The sequence below is a fragment of the Antennarius striatus genome, chromosome 13 (genome assembly GCF_040054535.1).
Source record: "Antennarius striatus isolate MH-2024 chromosome 13, ASM4005453v1, whole genome shotgun sequence".
Taxonomy (NCBI): Eukaryota; Metazoa; Chordata; class Actinopteri; order Lophiiformes; family Antennariidae; genus Antennarius; species Antennarius striatus.
In genome coordinates, this window is record NC_090788.1 from 3,249,637 (window position 1) to 3,272,708 (window position 23,072).

At 41.4% G+C, this 23,072-nt stretch overlaps 2 protein-coding genes across 3 annotated transcripts; one reads left to right on the forward strand and one right to left on the reverse strand.

Annotated features, from left to right (window-relative positions):
- The first annotated feature begins 3,261 nt into the window (after positions 1–3,261).
- cfap58 (cilia and flagella associated protein 58) lies at positions 3,262–8,770 on the forward strand. Its single transcript, XM_068331655.1, has 18 exons — positions 3,262–3,267; positions 3,636–3,899; positions 3,988–4,136; positions 4,211–4,361; positions 4,591–4,785; positions 4,956–5,093; positions 5,217–5,376; positions 5,522–5,604; positions 5,754–5,945; positions 6,036–6,197; positions 6,317–6,463; positions 6,554–6,694; positions 6,776–6,999; positions 7,131–7,239; positions 7,322–7,426; positions 7,915–8,034; positions 8,208–8,332; positions 8,473–8,770. The coding sequence occupies exons 1-18, from the start codon at positions 3,262–3,264 to the stop codon at positions 8,582–8,584; spliced, it is 2,583 nt and encodes an 860-aa protein (XP_068187756.1). The 3' UTR covers positions 8,585–8,770.
- A 1,118-nt stretch (positions 8,771–9,888) lies between these two features.
- Positions 9,889–12,425, reverse strand: LOC137606604 (hepatitis A virus cellular receptor 1-like). 2 transcript variants are annotated; one of them, XM_068331930.1, is made up of 7 exons: positions 12,352–12,425; positions 11,597–11,792; positions 11,230–11,363; positions 10,998–11,090; positions 10,800–10,852; positions 10,451–10,559; positions 9,889–10,293 (listed from the first exon to the last, which is right to left on the reverse strand). In XM_068331930.1, exons 1-7 carry the CDS (start codon positions 12,398–12,400, stop codon positions 10,211–10,213), a joined length of 717 nt encoding a protein of 238 aa, XP_068188031.1. In that variant the 5' UTR covers positions 12,401–12,425; the 3' UTR covers positions 9,889–10,210. The 2 variants fall into 2 exon arrangements, with proteins under 2 accessions (XP_068188031.1, XP_068188030.1); XM_068331929.1 differs by having other exon boundaries at positions 10,800–10,864.
- Between the last annotated feature and the right edge of the window lie 10,647 nt (positions 12,426–23,072).

Genomic DNA, 23,072 nt, shown 5'->3' on the forward strand with positions numbered 1-23,072 from the left:
GGATAGACCCATGATTATTTTCTGAGAAATGAAACAAAATGTGAACAAAAAGAAGAAAAAAAACCCCTCCCCATCCACTACAATCAGTAGGTTTTGCAGACAAACAAAAAACTGATGGATAAATAATCTTCTTCACTAGGGTAAAAAGAGGGGGTATTAAACTATAAAATTCTTCCAGGAGTTCCTTATCACACCAGAAGAGATGAATCTCACCTCTCATCAACAGGATGCACTGAGGCAGAGACTTTTGACAAGCTGATTTAAAACAATATACTTCACGCACTCCTCTTCAGTCATCAACAGAGCGACGCGAAGGAAACACGTTATAATATATCGAGTTCAGTCCAAAAGGACTTGAGATTTCAAATAATTAAAAAAAAAAAAGTTTTGTTACACCATGTAAATAATATCTCAGATGAGCATACCTTGTCATATTTATATTTTTTGTAGGAGAGAATACGATGCACATCAACTTAATTGACGACTGAATGGGAACTGAGTCGTGTAGATTCTGCTTCAGTGACTCATAATAACACGATGTAACCGACCAGCGTCTCTGTGTGTGATGGATAGAAGCTAGTTTCACAATTTAATATTATAGAGCCAGATAAATATAGAGAAATTAAACCATATATATCTATGTAGATATATATATCTGTATATATATAGAGAAAAAGATATGATGGAACCAAACTGATTATATAAGTATCTATATTTGGGGACTTCAAGAATGTATAAGTCTATATTCTATTATTTTTATATCCATTTGTTGTTTCTACTGTAGCAATGCAGAACCTTGGAGGAAGTAGAGAACAACTGTCTGAGGTTTTCATTTGTTGTATGAAACAAAAGAGAACGAGGAGACAGCAAACTAGTTATTATAGCAACGTCCATTCGGTGTAAATAGCAACTGTGATTGTCGATTCCTTTGTGGACCAGACGTATGTGTTGTTTTAGGGATGGTAATTTAGCTTCTCACTCTTTTTTTTAGTGTTTTTATCACACATTCAACTTTTTTCCACACATTCTTTAGCAGTAATGGTGAGAATAACCCCCCATCCCCTCCCCTCCCATCAAAAAACAAATGTATAATCACGTTTCACCTCATCTACCGTATGTATAACAGACACGGTGCTTCATGAACGCTGCTTTGAACTGACATGATTCACATGTTTGCTTTGAAACAGGAAACAAGTTAATGACATTGGTGACATTCAGTTGAGTGCTGTACATTGCCAAAAAAGAAAAAAAACAACAAAAACAAACACAAAAAAAACTGTCACATACATTCTGACAAATGGTGCTATTTGAAAACATCTGTGGTGCTTTTTTTTAAGTTAGATATTTCCTGCTATAGACAAAATGTAGCTATACAATCCTGTACTGTACCGTAGGTGAGTCAGACATCATGTGCGGTCGTGTATCTCGATGGTTTTCTTAGGTTGTCGCTTCAGGGAATACACAGGTCAGATGGGACTAGCATTTTGAAGGGGCAAGGAAATATAATAGAACATTCATTTGAATGCACATGCCTTCATGATTTACACTTTAATTTAGGTTTGAAGTCTGCAGCGCTTCAGTTTGATGTATTTATGGTGGCAGATAGCTTCCACACATTGTGTCCGGTGCTAAGAACAGATCTTGGATATGTCATCCTGGACATTCCCATCCCCACTTGCCTATCAGGTCAGTAGATGTGCTAAATGCCCCTGCAGATACGCATTTATTGTGTAGCATTAGCAACATGGTGACCGGATCCCATCTACACCTAAAACCCACCATTAGATGGAGTTTGTTCTGAAGGGCCTGTTAATGTTGCCATGTTTTGACGTAATTGAAATACTGTGTTCTAAAATGCTTTTGAAAACTAGTTTGCTGCAAACACTCTACTCGACATTGTCGCGTTTATTTAATCACAAAATGTAATATTAGTGGAGGAAAAACTAACAGAAGACAAAGGTTCTTCTTTATTTTTAACGGGACCTTCTGGAAAACAACAAGTGAGTGTGTTTGTCGTCAGTTACAGGCGTAGACAACTCAGTACCTCAACATGTCTCTTGATGGAAATCTTTAGTACAGATATGTTACTCATATTTTTTTTTTTTTTTTTTTAACGTTCACCATCTCTGACAAGTCGCTGTTCGTGATGCTTTTTATATTTGTTGGCACAAACATTAACAAGAATGTATGGCTGTTGTAATTCCTGCTCACTCCCACTCTTCCTAAAAATTTAAGCTTTTAAAGCAACTAAATTGTCAGTTTTTTGTATTTCAAATGTCTTGGTATGCTTGTTGTAGATGTATATTCATAATGGTGTATATTACATCAGTTTTTATTTATTAAAATGTTTAAATTTTCTAAGATGACTTCTTGTGTTATTCACTTCTAATTTGATGCACTTTACACTAAAAGGTCGAGTTTCTCTGTCGTGTTTTAACGAAATCAGTCTTGTGATGGGAAACAATGTAAGTGATGAAAACAGAATAAATGTTAACTAATGTAGATGTTAGAAAAAGTACAATTTAATCATCAGCAAAACAACTGTTCCTTAAATGTAATTCATAGTAAATGTAAAAACAAGCAAACAAACCTGGATCTAGCAAAGTAATAATATCAGTTTGTCCAAATATTCAATTCATCAACAAATATATAAAGACATTTGACTAACAGTGGTAAATGTTATCTGAATCTGGTTAACATCAGTGTAATTAAATCTTAAATTATGGATGATTCAGAGTTCTGTGATTTGTCATATTTATCCAGTATTTTGGATGGATTAAAACAAATAAAACGTCTTCCAGTCAAGGTGAGTATTTGTAATCAACAGGGTTGTTTAAAAGCTCATAAAAACACAGTAACAATATTTCTGATACCTAGTACAGTAGTAATTACTGCATTGTGTGGCCTGGGAATAAAAAAAATGGGCTGAGATTTAATCACGTGTTCTCAACACGGAAGAGATTTGTTTTCTGAACGATATGATTATTATAACTTTTATAAATACAAAAATCACATTTTTTGCGTCTTTACTTAAACAGAATGAATAAACTTCTTATCTAAAAAAAAAAAAAAAAACAACGGCTGTTTTACTGTGTTGATTTCTTTCACTTCCTGTTTCCGGTCCGCTTCTCTCGTCGGGCGGTGTCCTGCTCTCGCGAGATCAGCCGTTGCTCAGCAACCGACGTCAACTGCATCGATAACACCATTGCTACGCCACCTGTACGGATTCTTTAATTAAACACAGACTTTTAAGTTCCTGCAATGGAGGTAAGCACTTTTCGTGAGTTTTATTTGTATAGAACAGTTTACAAGACAACTTAACATCGATGTTAGAATACTTGTTTTTTTGTTGTTGTTTTTTTTTTTATCAAAGTTTAGCAAGTTATTATCGGAAAATACGTAGTTTGGCAAGTGTGACGCCATAAGCCTGCGTTGACACTGTTAGCATGTTTGCTAATACAGTATTGTTGACAAAATATTGAGGTCTTTTTTTTTTATTTATTTAAGGAATTGTGCTAATTTTTTTGGGTTTTTTTGTTTTGTTTTTGGCTCTAGTAAATTTCAAAGGTGCTAGCTGTAATCTGTAAAGCTAACTTTCACTTAGCCTTCACCTGTTTTCACTGCTGTGCTCCCAGGAGTCAGGACCGGGCGGCGAGGACGTATCCCTGGAGGAGTTCCAGGTGGTCCTGAATGAGCTGGATGGAGACCAGAGTTTGGACAAGGTCCGGGTGCAGTATGAGAGGCTGGTCCACGCCCTGAAGAAGTCCAGAGAGAACGAGAGGAGGCTGATGTCTAAATGTAGGGAGCTGAACGCAGAGATTGTGTCCACCTCCACTAAAGTCGCAGCCGCCTTGAAGCTCTCCCAGGAAGACGAGACGACGATTGCGTCACTGAAGAGGGTAGAACGGCAGATTAGCATTTTATATTTATTAATGGTTTTCTTTTTATGCCCCAGGTGTGTTTAATGTTTCTTTGGTCCCGTTGCAGGAGCTGGATAAAGCTTGGAAAATGGTAGACACCGCTCACGATAAAGAGAAGAAGGACAAAGAGACCATGAGAAATCTAAAAGAAGAGGTGGCTGACCTGATCAAAATGGGCGAACAACAGTCCGTCCTTTCTGTGACTCAGGAGCAGAGGTGAGAATCCGCCGTGTGCTCTTTGTTGATGATCGTATGATGGTGTGAAATGGTAAAGCTATCTGTGCTTTCAGCGCTCGACTAAAGTTGAACGAGGAGCTGACCAGGGAGAGGGATGAGCTGCTGACAAATGTGGAAAGTCTGAGAGAAAAACTTGACAAGGTCATCGCAGACCAACAGGAAGTTGAGGCCCAGCGAGACGCTGCTGGCGAGAATATATCCCAGGTAACGCTGTGGTAATGCTCGTGGACGGGAGTCAGAAAATGTCATCATCTCGATCCTGATTCACTTCAAAATGTCACTTCTTTCCCTTCTAAAGGTCACATCTCTCCAAATTTAATTGAAACCTCTGAAGAATATTGTTTAACATTTTCAAATGTTTTTTAAAAAGCATGGAAATAAGTTCTCCTTGGCGAAGGTGGCGTAATTAACTTTGCTCTGTGTCCAAATTCAGCTTCAGCAGGAGCTCCAGGTTCAACAGAATGAGATTTCCCGGGAGATGAGGCTGAAGGAGAAGCTGGACAAGGAGGTGAAGCAGCTGCACATTGACATGGAAGCCAAGATGGCGGACATCAAAGCGCTGAATCTGCAGGGTCAAAAGGCAAAAGAGGAGCAGCAGAGGATGGAGCTGCAGCTGAAGGAGCTGAAGGTGAGAAGAGTTATGGAATGGATTTAAAACAACCTGTAGTTTCCAACCAATCCTTCCTTTAATATTTGTTCAAATTACATTTAACAAATGAACTGGTTCTAAGTAACTTCAGAAATAATTTAAGACGTACGGTAAGTAGAGTTCACAGAATTTGTGCTTTCCTGTTGCAGGTAATGAATGAAAAATGCACCAAGGAGCTGGAGCAGCTGCAGGTGAAGAACACGAAGCTGCAGCAGGATAGTGAGCAGCTGTCCTCAGCCAAAGATCACCTGTCCCTGGAAAACCAGCAGACCTCCTATCAGCTCAAGGTTAGCATGCTCGAAAAGATGCTCCAGTCCTTAGTGCTTTGGCATCTGTTATCACCCTCTGTTTTTAAAAGCCCTTCCTCGCTCCTGTCGTCTTTTGCCTCGTTCTGCCGTCCCACCTGTCAGATGAGAGAGGAGGAGGTGAGTCAGATGCGTCAGGAGATCGCCAAACAAACTAAGATGAGAGAAGCCATCCAGAAGAAGCTCCACCAGATGGAGGATCAGAAAGCGGATGTGGACGTGCAGAGAGAGACGCTGAAAGCTCAGATTGCTGGTCTGGAGAAAGGTATGATGAAGATGTTATGGCTTCAACTGGAGGAGGGATCCTCACAGACTTACTTCAGATTACTCAAATGAAACGGTGCGATCCTCGTGGAAGAGAACTAGCTAACTCAAAACAAGAAATCGTCTCTGTCGTTTGTCATCTGCAGATGTGGAATCTTCCCGAAAGCAAGCTGAGGTCGACAGGAAAGCAATAGAGGAGCTGATCCGAGAGAGAGACATCTTAAATAAGGTGTGCCTGTCACAAACCCCAGTTACTTCCATAGTGGGAGTCTGTGTTCACAGTTTCCTTGTCAACATACACATCTATCAAATTTATATTTAAGGAAATAATAAAACAAACATACTTGCATACGATGCATGCCTGATCTCATTGGATAGAACATGATCAAAGCTGCACAGTCGACTGAGAAGGAGCAGAACCTGGTGAAGCTCCTGGAGCAGGACAAGAAGACCCTGGAGCACGAGATCAACGGCTACCGCCAGGAGGCGCAGAAGCAACGCAAGATCATCCAGCAGCTGGAGAAGGAGCGCGACCGCTACATCAACGACACCAGCAACCTCATGCAGAAGGCGGGTCTTGCTAGAGGATGAGATTCTCTTAATGACGACTTTTTTATTTATGAGGCATCAACCTGGATTTGTCTTTACTTCCCTCTGCAGGTGCAACAAAAAATGAGTGACGTTGAAGTGAGAGAGATGGAGATATTTGACTGGAGGAAGAAGGTGACGGAGGCTGAGTGCAAACTGAAGCAGCAGGAGAACCTGCTGGAGTCCGTCGTGTCAGAGAGGAACCTGTATAGCAAGAACCTTATCGAGGCACAGGTAGCAATTATCCCTTATACAAATGTTTGCTGTACTGTGGACACAATATGTGTAGCTGAATCACATCTCATTTCCTTCCCTTTCTTTTTATTCACTCGTTTCTTTTCGGTCTCCCTCAGGAGGACATTTCAGAAATGAAGAGGAAGATGAAGACCATGAACAACCAGGTGACCCGACTGAGAGATGACATCAGCGGGAAGGAGCTGGCTCTTGCCAAAGATCAGCAGGAGCACAAACGCTTAGAGAAGGATAACGAGGCTCTCAAGGTACTGCAGATCGTCTCCTCAGTCTCCTCCCAACGTGAGTAAAGAAGAAGTCACACAGTCTAACAAGGCCAGTTCTCCGTCCCGCTGCAGGTGGAGCTTCATCTGATGAAGGCCCAGCTTGAAGAGTCGAAGCAGCGAGTTGAGAGCCAGAAAGCAGAGCAGCAAAAACTGCAGAAGATTATAGCAGATGCTGACGCTGAGCAGATCCAGCAGAAGAAGCAACTAGAACAGGTAAAAACTAGAGGAACTAGAAGAAGAGAATCCTCAACATACGTTTGTGTCTGATCTATCTGTGGCTAATTTATCCTATAGGTAATCAGAGAGCGCGACAACCTGGGCAAACAGCTGCTGCAACGCAACGACGAACGAGCGCTGCTCTACGAGAAGATCAGGATCCAGCAGTCCATCCTGAACAAGGGAGACTTTCACTACAACCAGCGTATGGAGGACATTCGCCTCCTCAAGCTGGAGATCAAGAGGCTCCACCGCAAGAAGAGCATCCTGGACAAAAACGTACCTGATGTAGAAGACCTGAGGTAAATGAGACGCATTTAAGAAGGCTTTCTGTCTTACCTTTGAGATTCCAACAACCAAAGAGTGAGTAGTTTCTTTTTTAGAAATCGTTTGGTCTAAATGATCTGTTCCAACTGAATGACTTTTAATGCAGACGAGAGCTGTTCCACCTCCAGAGGGAGCTGCTGAGGGAGAGGACCAGGAACAGCGTCCTCCAGGAGCAGCTTAAACCCATCAACATTCACCGATGGAGAAGACTGGAGGTGTGCAGTGTTCAGATCTACTGTAGATATTCAACAAGTTTACAGTCAAAACATCCACACTTTTAAAAAATGACCTCTGCAGGGCAGCGACCCTGGTAAATACGAGCTCATCCAGAAGATCCAGTCCTTACAAAAACGACTGATTGCCAAGACGCAGGAGCTTGAAGAGAGGGAGCTGTTGTTGCAGGTAGATACGCCCCCCTCGAGAACCTGACAACCTTTTTTCTCCATCCGGGTCCCGGCCCAAGAGAAGAAGTTTAAGTATGTTGGAATCTAGCCTTTGCAAATTTAGTAAAATCAGCCCCTAATGATCCGTCTGACTGTAATTCTGCATTGTTTCACATCAACAACAATATCATGGTCCAGAGAATGCCTCTGGACCCCCCAGGAAAACCTGGACATAATGGTGCGGCTCATTAGTCGATCTGAATGTGGGTCATGATAAAGTTCTTTTCTTTTGAGCGAACGTCAGCGCATTTATTCGGGACTATTTTAGCTGCGTATTGATCTGCATTCTGGGCTGCAGTGTGTTTGTTGCAGCAGGATGTTGTGTTGTGAGTGTAATTTGTGTGTTCAGAGTTCACAGATGTGTGTTATTACACATTAATAAGATAAACGGGACCCGGCTGCTTATTCTCATCTGTTTGGTTTATGGTCTTGTGTTTCCCCATCCAGGAAAAGGAGAAGCTGTACGTGGAGCTGAAGCACATTCTGGCCCGGCAACCGGGTCCAGAGGCGGCCGAGCAGCTCCAGCAGTGTCGCTGGACCATCAGGGAGAGGACCAAGAAGCTGAAGGTTGTTTCAAACATCCCATCACTGTCACTCACTTTATTCTCATGGAGTTAGATCTTTAATGTCAGATTCTGGTCTCAACCATTTCTCCTGCTTTCAATCTGTGTCAGTCAGAAAATTCTGTATCATCAGGTTCTCACAGTTTAGCTGACGTGCATGTCCTTTTGCTTCCACAGGCTTTGATAGCTGAGCTTAGGATGCTCGACTCCAGGATGAATGAGTACAAAAGCGAAAATCAGTATTTAACCAATGAGCTCGCGAACATTAAGAAGAAGTACCTCAGTCAGAAAAAACTCCACAGGTGATCTTTGTTTCTCTTCTTCATCTCAGTCAGATATTTTTTGCATCAGGTTTTACAGCTGATTTTATTGGTTTTTAACGTGCTGCTGGAAACAGTTGTGTTCTCCCACTGATGTCCTGGAGTTCTGTGTGTCTCCTCAGTGAGCTCAGAACCAAACCCAAAGTGGAGCTACTGGAACCTCTGCCCCAGCTGAGCAGCAGGCCTCACTTCACTGGAGGAGGTTTCAAGATCGACAACCCCATGAAGAGATAGCAGAGGCTTCAAAGGAGCATCCAGTCGTCCGTTTCACGTCTGAAAAGCCAGAAAGTATCCACCATCACATGACCTGGCATCATCAGCAAGTCAGAAGTAAACTATTATTAAATTATTTATTAAACCGACCGCATTAATTGACAGCAACTGTCACACGCTTAGTCCAGCTGTTCTGGAGCGTGAACATCCTCGTAGAAGTTGGTGTCTCAGACATCCAGGACGTTTATAGATGGTTATAGATGCTTTTCCTTCAGGAATTCCACTTCTAATAGCTGCAGAAACTTTTGATGTACCTTATTTTAATCGACCTTGTATGCATTGATAGCTCTTATATATCTGTCTTATCTGGTCTAATACCAGAGGGTACAGAGGAATTTGAAAATTAAAATTATTGTTAATCACAGTGATCTGAATCAAATAAATTTTGAAGCAAAATAAGTAACAGTGATCAACTTATAACATCAGAATAAAGAGTGCGATAGTGTCATCAAATCACAAATATAATAACTTGAAAAGTAAAAACAATGTGAGGCAAATTATCGGCGCTGCGAGATCAATGTCGCCATCCTGTGGCCAGAGGCTGAAACTACAGTTAAACGTGAAGGATGATCACAAGGAAATGATTGATTGATCCAAACCGTCAAATCAAATATAAAAATAACTTATTGAGCTTTATTGTACACTGCTATTTTAAGTTCTAATTCTAATAGTCATAACTATGATGGATGCTTCTATATCTATTTTAGGGGTCCTAAAATCAAACTAGCTTCAGGCCACTGTTGGCACTGGCTTCTCACCGGCGGGTTACTCTAACGTAACACATTTTTGAAAATGGATTTTATTTTTATGACCAACATACATTACATCCCTCAGATACTGTATAACGATTAAGTACAAACAGCTGTTCATGGTTAACACAGATCTTTGTTTTGTCTCAAGTAACAGAAACACTGAACTAACAAAACTTTGCATTTGCTGCCGTATTCTTTTCGGTTGAAACAACGAGTAACTGATTGATTGATTGATTGATTGATTGATTGATTCTTGCCTGTGGGCCGTTTTATCGTCACAACTTCAGGTAATTACAATATATGACCACTGGAGGGCGCTACAGGTGGGATTAAAAACACCGACCCCTCTGGTTACCTCAGTCACTTTACCTAAAGTTACTTTCTGTCCGCCTGAAATCCTTCATTTGTTTACTTTACATGGTCTTTGGCTCCTGAACTCCTTCGGTCTTTAATCTTTCTTTGTTTAGTTCCAAAGTGTGACGACATTTTACTTAAAAATGAGCAGAACCTAAATTCAAATTAGATTCAACTTTATTGACATCAAGTTTGTCTCAGGAATGAATCCATCAAAGTGCATTTTACATCTAAGCTGAAGCGTTTAAGCAGTAATTTAAAAACATCTGATATATAAATGCATCATAGGAGTGTGTATGGCTCCAGGTATGTACAGGCTATGAGTTGCTTATAACACTTAATACAACATGAATAACGGTATGAATAAAATGTAGTAAAGTAGACATTTCCCTTTTTGACGGCACTGGATACAGTAAATAAAGTGGAGGTCTGGATAGTGGCCTGGATGGACCAAAAATAGAGGCATCAATCCAGTGAACCTTCAGGCATAGGTATCCGCCCCCTCGTCGTCTGATTGGTTCAGCCTCCCGTCAGCCTTGGGGCTCTGCTTTGTCCTGTAAACTTCTGCAAACCCAAAAACAAAGTTCTTCACATTCTACTAAGAAAGAAACGGTTTGAGATGAATATCAAGAAGAGAGGAAAGGTGTGTGTGTGTGTGTGTGTGTGTGTGTGTGTGTGTGTGTGTGTGTGTGTGTGTGTGTGTGTGTGTGTGTGTACTGACTGTAAGCAGCGGTCAGCAGCAGGGCGGGTATGAAGGCAATGAAGGAAACTCTCACTGTGTTTCCGATGAAGCTCTTCAGGCTGTGTTCCTGCTGCTTCTGGACAGACGACTGTCAACAAATGACCGAACACATGTTGTGTCATTTTCACTCATCAGTTGCTATGACAACGCAAAGACGTTACTGTAAAAGCAGTTTACATGTATTTAGGAGGTTAAGTGGTTTCTACTTTTTTCAGCAAAAAATATTCAATAGTTTAAAATTCACACTTTTATTTGGATATTGTTTATTTATAAATAATGAATTACATTTGTTTTCTTCGTCAGCAATACATTTATTGATCTGTCTTACCTGAATATACGCTATCATCGGCCCGGTACTTCCTTCTTCAGTGACATCACTTCCTGTGGGGAAACCTGCCAATCAAACGCGTCATTTCACATAACATAAAACTGTTTTCTAAAGTCTGCCTTTATCTGTGGTCTGCCTGTAGCAGGTGATGACCTATGAGACACATGACACCGATGACGACGGTGTGTATTTATTTACCCGTTGTGGTGCGTGGCGCGTTCGTTTTCCCAGCATCCTTCTTGTCCGACAGCTCCGGCGTTTTGGTTGTTGTCTTGGAGACAAAGACACGAGCTGCAAAGACCCAGGTCAGAAACTGTTAAGTGTGACCTGTGGAATTGTGCTTATTCCCACCATCCTTGAACACAACACAACTTGTTTTGTCTGAAGATGATTCAGTTCAGACGGATGTAAGTTAGGTTTCTGAACGTACGGACGATGATGAGGTGAATGATGGACGTCTGGTCGTTGAAGGGGCCGGGTAGCTGAACTCTGCAGTGATAGAAACCAGCGTCTGACAGTCGAGAGTTTAAGATGGTCAGAGATGAGGAGGAGGAGACTGTGTACCTGAGGAAGAGGAGATAATTGTTTACTAAATTCACATGTATTCACATTTCTATTCCTAGAATTTTTCAACGTCTAAAAAAAGTTGTGAATCATTTTGATCACTTTATATTTTCGGAGGTTGTTCGTCAGGACTTTACTGAAAAACAAAACTAAATTTTGATCAAAATGTTTAAACTACAATTTACTATTAGTTCCTTTAGTATTCATTGTGTCATCTTAATGTGACCTCCCACCTGTAGGACTTCTTGTACGTCACCTTACGTCCAGCGGTGTTTACCACAGCGTTGTGACAGGTGAACACAGACGGCTCTCCTCTTCCCCAGCACACCTCCACGCCTCTCTGACGCTCCGCCTCCAAACGACATGGTAGCGTCACCCTCTTCCCGGCCATGCCCACCACTGTATCCGTGGTGACGGCAGACACGTGGCCTGGAAGAGGAAGGAGAAGATAAAGAAATATAGTCCTGTTAGCTTTGCATTTTGGAATCCCTGTGTGGGAAAGAAAAGTGACTGGATGTTGAGCTCATCGTTATATGACATCATTCTATCACGACTCCTGTCAGATTGACACACAACATCCCTGTAACCATGGTTACATAGTTAACTGTCAGGGGAGGAGAAGATGGGAGTTTACAGCGTGCAGAGGGATAAATCAGAATCAACAGTGACTCAACAGAGGATGAACAATCACACGCCTCCACACGAAGTCTGAATTATGGGATGTTCAAAAAAAAAAACGCTCCTGATTCGCTGATCGATCTGGAGCTTTCACAGCTTTTTGTGTGAGTCTCATTCTTCCGATGAATTCCAGTTGTCTTATGAAAACCTGTCGATAAAACAAATCCTCCGACATTCACTCGTCTTCAGACGCTTATCCAACATGTGGGTCATGGGCCGGAGGTGGGGTAATCTCCGGATAAGACGCCAGCTCATCACAATGAAACGATCAATTTACGAAATGATCAAGGATGACGAGGGTCGGACTCACCTGAGAGGAAACAGACGGCGATGAAGACGTGAAGAAGGAGCGACGGCATGTCGATGGGTCTCAGTCAGAAGGACAGACGGACAGGAAGAGAGGACGAGTCAAACGGACGGCGCTGACGCCACTTCTCTTTTCCACTCGTGTTCTTATTTATAGACGCAGACATGAGTTTTGCTGAACGAGCAGAAGTTCAACAAAGCAGCAAATAAAAGAAGCAGAAGAACAACATTTAACCACGGGTCTGGACGTTTGTCCTCCTGATCGTTATTGATCCTGAAAGTATAATCCTGAATTCAAAATATCATTTTCTTTTCTTTGCTGACAGTGAAAACATTCAGCGGTCAAAGGTCAGCTTTTCTTGGCCTGTCTTCTGATTCTGTGCCTCATTCCTCACAAATGATAATCCTCCGACTAGGTATATAAATATATTGTGTTGACACTACGTATTAACCTCATAATATGAGCTCCCATCATGCATTGCGTTCTCCTTCCTGAGATATGTTGTACAGTCACGTATGTTTGCTTGATATTAAATGACGGTTGCAGAGTTTTTACTCCTAAATATGGAGCTACGGTTTAAACATGTCAGACAGATGATAGGACGTTAGCTTAGCATAAAGCGCTAGCCTGGCTCTGTTGGAGGAAGCAGGACCAAAGGATTGATTTCATTTGTCAGGTCGAACTTTTGGCGTGACTTTGGACACATTAGTGAAATTACAGGATGAAGCGATATTGTGGACTTTAATTTAATCCAAGAAATGCACAACTCTTTGGAATCAATACACTTATTGGGGATCAATCACCAGCTTCTCCACTCATTAATCTGGTTAACATCTGTGTGATCTGCGATGTCTTTGTGATTTATGAAAGCAGGAAGGTCAAACGTCCTGTGTGTGTCTGTGCGAATGCTAATTAACACTCAGTGTAATGCGCGAGCATCATCTGTGACATCATCCATGACATCATCGACATCAGGAGGAAGGTCGCCGCCTCCGAAGGAAGGAGCTCTGTCTCGTTACCCTCGACGTCCGATCAGGACGACTCCACTGCCGGACACCTCGGCGTGTTAAACTGACACGTCGCCACTCGCTGAGGTCGTTTTATTGGTTGTTGCCATGACGACTGCCCGCTCCACCCTCAGCATTTGCATTAACTTTTCCTCTAAACCCTGTGATCCCTGACCGGTCATATAAGTCGATGAAATGTTTTCTGTACAGCAACAGGCTGATGGAAAATAGTCTTTAAAATAATGAAACCGGGGTCGTTAATAATTCTTCACTGTAAAAACATTCAGGATGTAATGAAGTTACACCCTGAACGGTTCTAGGGTTTGTTCAGCTGCTCCGCGACTACATCCACCCCTCGCTTAATTCATAAATCTGCGAGCTTTACATCTGTTAAAATGAGGAAACGCCACAAGTCAGGCAGCTAAAGAAAGCACATCATTACAGCAGAGGTCACGGGGGTCACCTCAAAATATTCACCTTGCTTAAAAACGTACAGACGATGCCTTCAGGAGCTTAAAGAAGATCACGTTGAACTGATTCCAAAGCAAACCAAACTCCTCCTGTGGGTTGTGATGAAATATTCTGGAGAGGTTAGGGTGTTGATCCAGATCATCATCCGCATCCAGAACCCTTTAAAAGGTGTGAAGTTGGAGGACATTACAAGATAACGTCCTACATGATGGATCCAGTGAATAAAAATAATTACTGAACCATTAACCCTTTACTTGTTACTGAATTTAATTCGAACATTGTCAACCCCCCCCCCTCTCTCTTGAGCAAGTTTGTTGCAATGTTAAAAGCTTGTCCAGTAAATACTAAATGTTAATAGATGTAAATGCATGTTAATAATTCTGTTTGAAGTGGATGTCTTTTATATGAATCAGGATCTAAACCTCAGTCCGTGCACTTTAAAGCAGGTCGAGCACTATTGAGCATTAGAGCACCTCATTAGCATTGTGCTAATTAGCCTCATACTGAACATCTTCAGACCGGTTAGCATGATGCTCATTAATGCGGACCCACTCAGAGTTAATGTCACATCAATATTCACGCATTTTGTCCTCATTAGCCTGATATAATTAGCACCAGCAAACCTTATGAACAAGTGACTGGCGTTAGCCGGATGCTAACATCAGGCTGAAAAGGATGTGGCACAAGGGCTTCATCCAGAGAAGAGGAAGGACAGGTGGCGAGAAGAGATGGAGGAAGATGCTTGTCTCTATAGCAACAGGACTGAAGTGTATTGGGGTGAGACAGATTCATTATTACTATATGAAAGAAATCTGACCAGGGGTCAGTATAATTCGTAGTCCGGTCAACCAACCAGGAGGGCCCCGGGGCCAAATAGATCCCTGGATCCCCAGTTGGCACCTTCTGACTGGTGATGCCTTCAGGAGCCGTCCGACCTGATAGGATCTTTGTCATCTTTACTTCGGTGTTCAACATCAAGAAGACGAATAAAGACGTTATGAAGTAAATACGTTTAATTGAAGTAAGAAGAAAAACTGAGTCATCAGAGACGGGTGAAAATTCCAAGTTTATCCATTTTCGTGTTTTAGGTCTGTGTCTTTAAGTGACTCTCGCTCAGTATTCATACCTGTGAGCACTTAGAGTCTGTTTATAGAAGTCAGAGGAGATAAAATTACCGAATCCTTTTAAGAGTCAAGAGGACAGAGCCGACTCCGAGTCGTAACTGTCAGCGGAGACCAAACTCAAGCAGCCGATTCAAATGGAAATCTGTTTTAATGCGATCTGTGCTTCTTATTGCTGCAGCGTCGTGTCCTTAATGTGCTAAAATGGAAATCTTCAAGCGGTGCATGAAGAACTTAGAGGATGTTTCATATTCACATTCAGATGAGTTCGCAGTAAAGGGATGTCAGTGCAGAGATTTTAGAGATACACATGTCAGCAGCAGCGAGGAGTAAATTAGAACTCTAGCACAGTTTGAGGTATTATTTGTTGATCATAAAATTTTTATGCTGCTTGATATTCAAACTCAGAACATTTATTATTATTTATTGTAGCGAGGACTTGTTTTTTTCAATAATAACTTTATGAATACTTAAAACTTGACATCTTTTAGATTTCAGACTGCGCTTGAACACACCATTGGAAATATCAGATAAAAGCATCGCTACACAACAGCGCTTTTATGATGATTCAAAAAAGGAACACAACAAAGTTGTAAAGTGAAGTAATTGGTCTTGGTGCAGCGTTTGTGCGGCGCGACCGCCTGAGAGGAAATTACTCAGGAAAGTGACGATGACCTCAGATGTCAGGATTTAATGAGCTGAGACGTCAGATGAACGACAAAGGTGACAGACAAAAGGCAAACGAAGGGTAGAAGAGTCTGTTGCTGACGCGGTGCTGACAGACACACACACACACACGCACACACACACGTCAACAACTTGGACTCTGTGGAGGCCTTTGAGGAACTGGGAGGAGATCTGAAGGGGGTCGTCTTCTTCTGGACCTCATGTGGGAACATTTAAAAATAAATCTCTGTGTTTGTTCCCAATGGTTTGGCTCAGATCCCGCAAACTCTATGAACCACACAAACAATTATGTGATGGATCACACCTGTTCACCAGGAGGTCTTCAACACACTTCGCTCCTCTTCTGAGGCCTCCCTGATTCTAGGTTGGTCCACAAATCAGAACCGGAGAACCAAAGAGTGAAAATACACAGAACTATTTATCAGTTTGCGTACGTTTTCTTTTGTTTCTGCACATTATCCTTTTTTTTTCTCTAGATTTAAGTGCAAAGATTCAATATGCCGATAAGACTTTATGGCATTTCGTCAAACGTAGATCAACTTCCCCACTGCCCTTGTAACTTTTTACAGCAAGTTAGTCAAGCACTCAACATCAAAGCTCAGCTGATCCAGGACCTGTTAAAACCAGAGGTGTGACACGAGAGACCAAATGTTTAAACACGTTAGACCAACCAAAGAGAAGAGTAACCCTCTAGCTAACAGGATCCAGATGAAGCCAATGAACCTGGGGAGGGCTGCGAAGCCCCGAGACTCACCTACAGGGAGCAGGAGTGGGATTAGTGTTGTAGAAGTTAGTTTGGTTCTGCATCTTTACGGAGACAAAAATACGATCCAAATTTCAGTTATGAAATGCCGACATGATGAATATCTCGCTGGCGGCTTCAGGAGTTTCAGGTTTCAGACAGATTGAATTCATCATCTCATTCCTGCTTTATCTTCAGGTCAAATGTCACACAGGAGGATAAACTGTCCTGAAGTCAGTGACAAATCACCCGAACAGAAAAGCTGCCTGTATCCGTGTAGAAGACGGAGACATTTCACCGGTTAAAGATACATTCCACAAAAAGGTGCAATTAAAAAAAAAAAAGGAAAGGAAAAGAGCCTTATTTGGGCATCAGTACCAGGAATCAAGAAGAATCCCTCCTCTGCATAAACAATTAAACTTTAACATGAAATTTAATAGAAAATGTAATCAGTATTCAACCTTTAACCGTGGAAAAATAAAAGCAAACTTAAAGAGCTGCTGATAAATAGTAGTCAGGACCAAACTGACTTCAGGTCAGACCCAGAGCTAATCTGCGGAACCTTTGTAATTAACTTACAATATTATACAATGTATACTTTCCATCTGATGGCCATCATTAAAATAATAACAGATAATGATTATGGTTTGTTCAGTGCCTGTAAGGTGAATTATTCTTTTTACGCGAGATAATATTAATCACACGCATATATAGTACACACACACACACACACACACACACACAAGGGGCCTGTAGGCGTACAGTAAATAGAGAGAGGCAGAGCAGCGGGCAGCTATTTCTTGTTGAACAACTTGTGAGTGGACAGTGCTTGCTCAAGGGCACAATTGAACAACCTGTTCAATATGGGGACAAAACTTGAGCTGAGACTTCCATTAGCAACATTAGCATTGTAGCTAATATGGGTTCTGATAAGAAAGGACATTTCAGCAGCAGAATATTCAAGTACATTTACAAAATTTTGTACTTGAGCGCAATTTTTACGGTACTTTACTTGTATATTTCCGTGTTTTGTGACTTGCAGAGATGTTTGACTGCATTACATCTACTTTCACTTCATTCAGATAATAATTCTGAAGTACTTTCGTGACTGATAGGAAAATAAAACATGATGTCCTGCTGCTGCCGTCAAGAGATGGATGTTTAAATCGAGAAACACAGAGGAGGGCATGAAAAATAGACGCTGATATAAATTTCTCAGACGTCTCAGTGGTTAAAAATAGTGTACATCATAAACATTGTGTGTGTGTGTGTGTGTGTGTGTGTGTGTGTGTGTGTGTGTGTGTGTGTGTGTGTGTGTGTGTGTGTGTGTGTGTGTATGTGTGTATGTGCCCGTGTAGTCAATGTTTTTTCACTTGAAAAAAAACAACAACGGATGAGGCATTCACACTGTCATTCACTGAGCGCTGTCAGACTCCAGCTGGACCCCATCCTCGTCTTCATCATCCTCATCTTCAATAAATCTGCTCATTTCTTTTGCTGAGTTGAATCATGCCAATATGCTGTGCCCATCCAACCATCCATCCATCCGTCTCGACACAGGAAGTCTTCGCTTGGCGGAAAACCGCCTCCCGTCTTCTTCGTCCGTACATCAACACTGAAACGCCCACCAGCTGTTCAAGCGGCGGCGTCTCGCCGCCATAACTCAGCGCCAGCAGGAGCGGAGGAGGACAAACTGCATCCGACGACGAAGGAGGAGGAACACACGACAAATGGTTTGTTCAAAGTAGCTGGACTGTCTTCTGAAGCTTGAAGCTGGACGTTAACGTTTAAATCCCTTCATGGATCTAAAACGAAAAAAAGTTCAAATCTGTCAAAAACAGATTCCTCTGTTGGAAGAGTGAAAGTTAAAGTTGTTCAAATCTGTCTGATTATACGTCTTGTCCTTCACATGGATCCATTTGCATGACTTCAGCTGCATGCTGGGGGGCCGCGTCAGGGCCCCACCCCTCTCTGTGACTGTGCCGTGATGCTCTACACGGCTTTATTTATACAGTATTTTAATGCCCCTGGATCCAGTGTCACATGCCAGTAAAACATTGTGCCGTTTCGCATGCCTTTATATTTATATATTGATTGAGGGTTGATTATTTGTCATTGGCGGATCCTTACGTACGCCTTCAGGTGATCTCTGTTCCCCACACGTTAATGGTGGTAGCCTCCAGCAGCTGGAGATAAACCAGATGAAGCTCCACTACACCTAATGAGGGAAAACTTCTTATCATGTGGGTTAGACAGAAGACACGGAGGAGGCTCTGAGAAACCGAAAAACATGGAAGCCATGTGATCAATCCCAGTTGTGTCGCTCTCAAGGATTCACTCTCAGTTTGAACGTCTCTGACTTAATCCCAGGAATGCGAAGCCGGACCCTTAAAGGGACGCGCTGCCATTTTTAGTCTTTTAAGCCTTTCATTTAATGCTTCAGGGTCACAACTTGGAGGGGACGAAGTCTGCGCTCTGTGGTGGCATTTTTAACGTTCATTCCACACATTCTCATCCCGCTGAGCCGCATTTAGAGCCCGAAAGTGTCCAGCTTTCCTTCGATGATGTGAGAAGACTCAAACGGAGGAGAGTTTGAAGATAAATCATTTGTGACTGAATAAAAAAACCCCAAATTAATCCTTCAGCAGGCTGGCATTCACCTCTTCCTCTACTTCCATGGGACTGCAGCCAGAGGTCAAAGGTCGCAGCAGATAATAAATCTATTGAGATCCGCTGTGGCGTCACTGCAAAGAGAGATCCAAAAACAAACGAAATGGGAGCAGTTTAATCATAAGGCGAAAAGATTTTTGCGTGGAAAAATTGTCCCACTTAGAAAATGTTATGAATATTTAACGACACATCAGCTCATTGATGACTCTCATTTCTGATTTCATTTCCTAAACTTTCAAGGTCATTCATTCCCACAAAAGCGACCGTTCTATTCAATTCCAGGCGAGTTTCTCCGTTGTTTTTTTTATTGTGCAGGCAGCTTTCTGCCTGCTCAGAACTGATATGCATAAGTTTATTCAGAGCGGAGTCCAGCAGGAACCATCAGTCAGCAGATATTATTCCTGTCGCTGAATAAGAGGCAGCGAAGCGACAATGAGATGACTTATTTTAGCTCCTGGCTCCAACTGTGAAAAACAGTAAAGATCCGTTATTAGCAGCGGCGATGATGTTATCTCCAGACATTAAAAGGAAATACATCCATTTGTGTTTCATTGGTGAATATTTTAACTGCAAATTTTTTTTTCTTAGAGCCATGGAAGACCCAAATCACAGGTGATATATTTTTTGAAGTGAATCTGAAATGCGTATGTGACTATTTATACTGCTATTGAATATAATATATATATACAGCTCTGTAGTTTGAGCAAACATGGGAAACATGGGATTTATTCTTGGTCGATTTTGAATGAGTTTTTAAAGGTTTTTTCAAATCTGTATGCCAGCATTTGAAATCCTCTGTTGGATGATGATTTATTTTATTTCACTTCACTGAGGGGTTCATTTATAACCAGCAACATCCTCACTGCAAACCGACATCAGCTCACATGAGGGAAAAGGTTTCAGGAGAGCAAAGGAAAACAACATCTACATACTTGGACCAGGTTTCCATGTTAATGTAGAAGGAAATCTATAAAAAAAAATAAAAAAAATGCTAGAAAACACAAAAATGAAGGGCCTCTCCTTTAAAGGTTGGGGATGTTTCAGACAAGTGGATTTACAGGAGAGATAAAGATGTTATGGGAAACATCCATAATGCAATCACAGCCTCTGCAGCCATTACTGTTACGTAACAAGAATAAACATATCATATAGGCATTCCTGTTTTATGAGGTGTCAGCAGATTTGGATGAGTTTCCCAGAACATCACGATGATCTTAAAGCAACTAAAGGAGTTTGATTAACAACATGTGGTTGGAAGATCTTTCATTTTATAGATGTGAGGTCTTGTTGGATCACCTTTCTCCTCTCTTTCTACACTTTTTTTAATTTAGCTTATTCCCCTTCACTCTTATTTTGGTGCAGAAAAAAATATTTTGTCTGACTTTGCATTTAGTGCCATGAATGTCTGACCCAAAGGCCTTAATTCTTCTGGGCCTTTTGCACATTAGGCTGCAGGATGCACCTGCAGGTGAAGCCATCGGGTACATTTCATGCCAGGCAGTGGAAATAAATGATGATATGTTTTTATTTCCATATTAAGTGTGTTTTATAATGTAATAACTGCTGGTTTGAACATAATCCATACTCCATCATTCCTCCACACCAGTGTATTTTACAACAGGGCATTATATTACATTATGTTGTGTATGATTGTAATGCTGACGGATCAGTGACTTGAATTTAAATCAAGTAACAGCTGCAGAATGACCAGCATCCAGACACTGAAAGATATCTGGCGCATTTTCAAAAGAGTCCTACAGGTAATATTGAACAGATAATAGCCCCCCCCCCCACACACACACACCACACACACCACACACACACACGCACACACACACACACTCTAGCTTGTGAGTGTTTTGGCGTTTTATCAGAGGGAGCAGCTTTCCTAAACACCTCCAGCTCATCCCTGACAAGGTTGAGAAATAATCTGGATTCTGCCCTCTGAGGGGTAAACAAACCGCTTGACAACACGGCAGGTCGGTCTGTCCACCAATCACAGCAAGGCAGCAGCACAATCACAGCGATCAATGCAACCCCAGCAAAACACATGTGCTGTAGGGACTCAGTGGAAGAAACTGGAAGACTGCGTTCGTGAAATGGACGAGCAACATTGAAGATCAAGTGGAAAAATATGTCTGATATTGTTAAAAGTGTGTAAAAGTGTTGATTTTTTTTACATGATTGTCAAAAATTGATACTTTTCTTTTGCGCATTGATGAATCCTGATTCTACTGGATGACTAAACGTGATTAACTCCATGTTCTTCACAGTTAGTGCTGTAATCATTCCGCCAATTGACTTTACATCAAGCACTTTTTTTTATTGTGTTGACACCTGCAGATATTCCCGTTGGCCTCAGCTGCACTTTTTGGCACCAGCTAACAAGAATTAGCATGTTCTCAAGCTTTATTAGCTCGTTTTTGGCTCCTCGTTTCAAAAAACAATGACTCCAGTGGTAAATATTGGCCGCCACCTGAGGATCTGGGTTCTGATTGGCTGTCAGTGTTTTCCATTCTGCAACATGTCAGCAAGAGGTTATTGTTGCCCTGCTGCCAACGGCATGGTGAGAATTTCAAACTGAAAATAGATTTGTCCCAGTGTGCTACTCATATCGCCTTGAACTGGTCAAGGATAATAGCACACACACACACACACACACACACACACACACACACACACACACACACGCACGCGCGCGCAGTGTAATATGTCCTATCTCTTTAGGGGCTGAACTGGAATTGGGTGAAAGACGTTTGAAAATGGAGGAGTCAGAATAAACTTTAGCTTCACTTAATAATTTACATGAAAGATTCATATTTATAAAGGCTCATCTCTTTATTTCTACAACCTCCTTGAATGTAAAGAGACTCATTAAAATGTGTCATTCTGCCCCAAAACGACCCCTTGAATCACTCCGTGGTTCCAGATTGTGACTCACGCTCATTTACTTTCATTTAAAATCAGTTAAAGCTTTTCAGGTTTTCATTTAAAAAGCACCCACTTTTCTCTTTGCATAATTACGAAACCATTACAGCAGCAATGACCTCAAATAAAAACACAGAGTGTTTCAAATCAAGGTATAAAGGTGAGTTAGTTTTCGGGGGTTGCAATTGAACGTTTTCCATTTGGGTTTAAATAATCCGACGGGGCAGGATGTGAGTTACTTTCCACAGTTGTAAGAAAGAAAACCCAGTAAAAGACTCTGCAGAATTACTTTTTAGATATACAACTGCCTAAAATAAAATTGACAAATTAAAAGACACAAAAAAGTAAGTGTGTAACTGTGTTTACTTGGCCTTTGGCCTCCATTTCCTTCCTGTGTCAGTGTACGCAATATGTCACAATGACTTTTAGAGGAAAGACGTCCTACACCTCCCTTTGTGTGGAGGGTTTTGTTCTCTTGCTGGATATTTAAATATAATAAATATTTGATTTGGAAGAAAAGATGTTTTTTGCATTTCTTATTTGCAAGCATGCCTTGAAGCTTCATGCAGTCAGTTATTTCCTCTGATATTATCTCAGAGTGCCAGACGTTTGGTGAAAGAACAATCACAAAACACTCCTACTCAAAGAAAAAAGATATTATATAAGTATTTATCACACATGCGTCTGCTGTCTGATTCAAGTATCCCAATAAAGCTTTTGCGAAACCATTCCAAGCAGTGAAACATAATGAGATAATATTTCGCAAGAAATTACTAAAAATTAAGATTGAACTTTTCAAGATTCGGTTTGGATTCTCTTAGAACAAAATTAATCCTCATTTTCCAATGAATAACTGAATATTTCACTAAAAATCAAAGATGAGTGTAAAACCAATCAAAGGTTTGTCTATAAAGGACTGATCATCAAAAATCAATGACACACGATGAGCAGCATCACCTCAGCTGGCCTCCGTCCGGCTGAGGCTTCAAGTTTAACTCCCTTTGGTCCAACTGAAAAACCAAAGGACAAAAATAACGCGAGGAATCTGAAAACATGAGTGTGACTCAGCAAAGATGTGGGATAGGAGATTATGTTTAG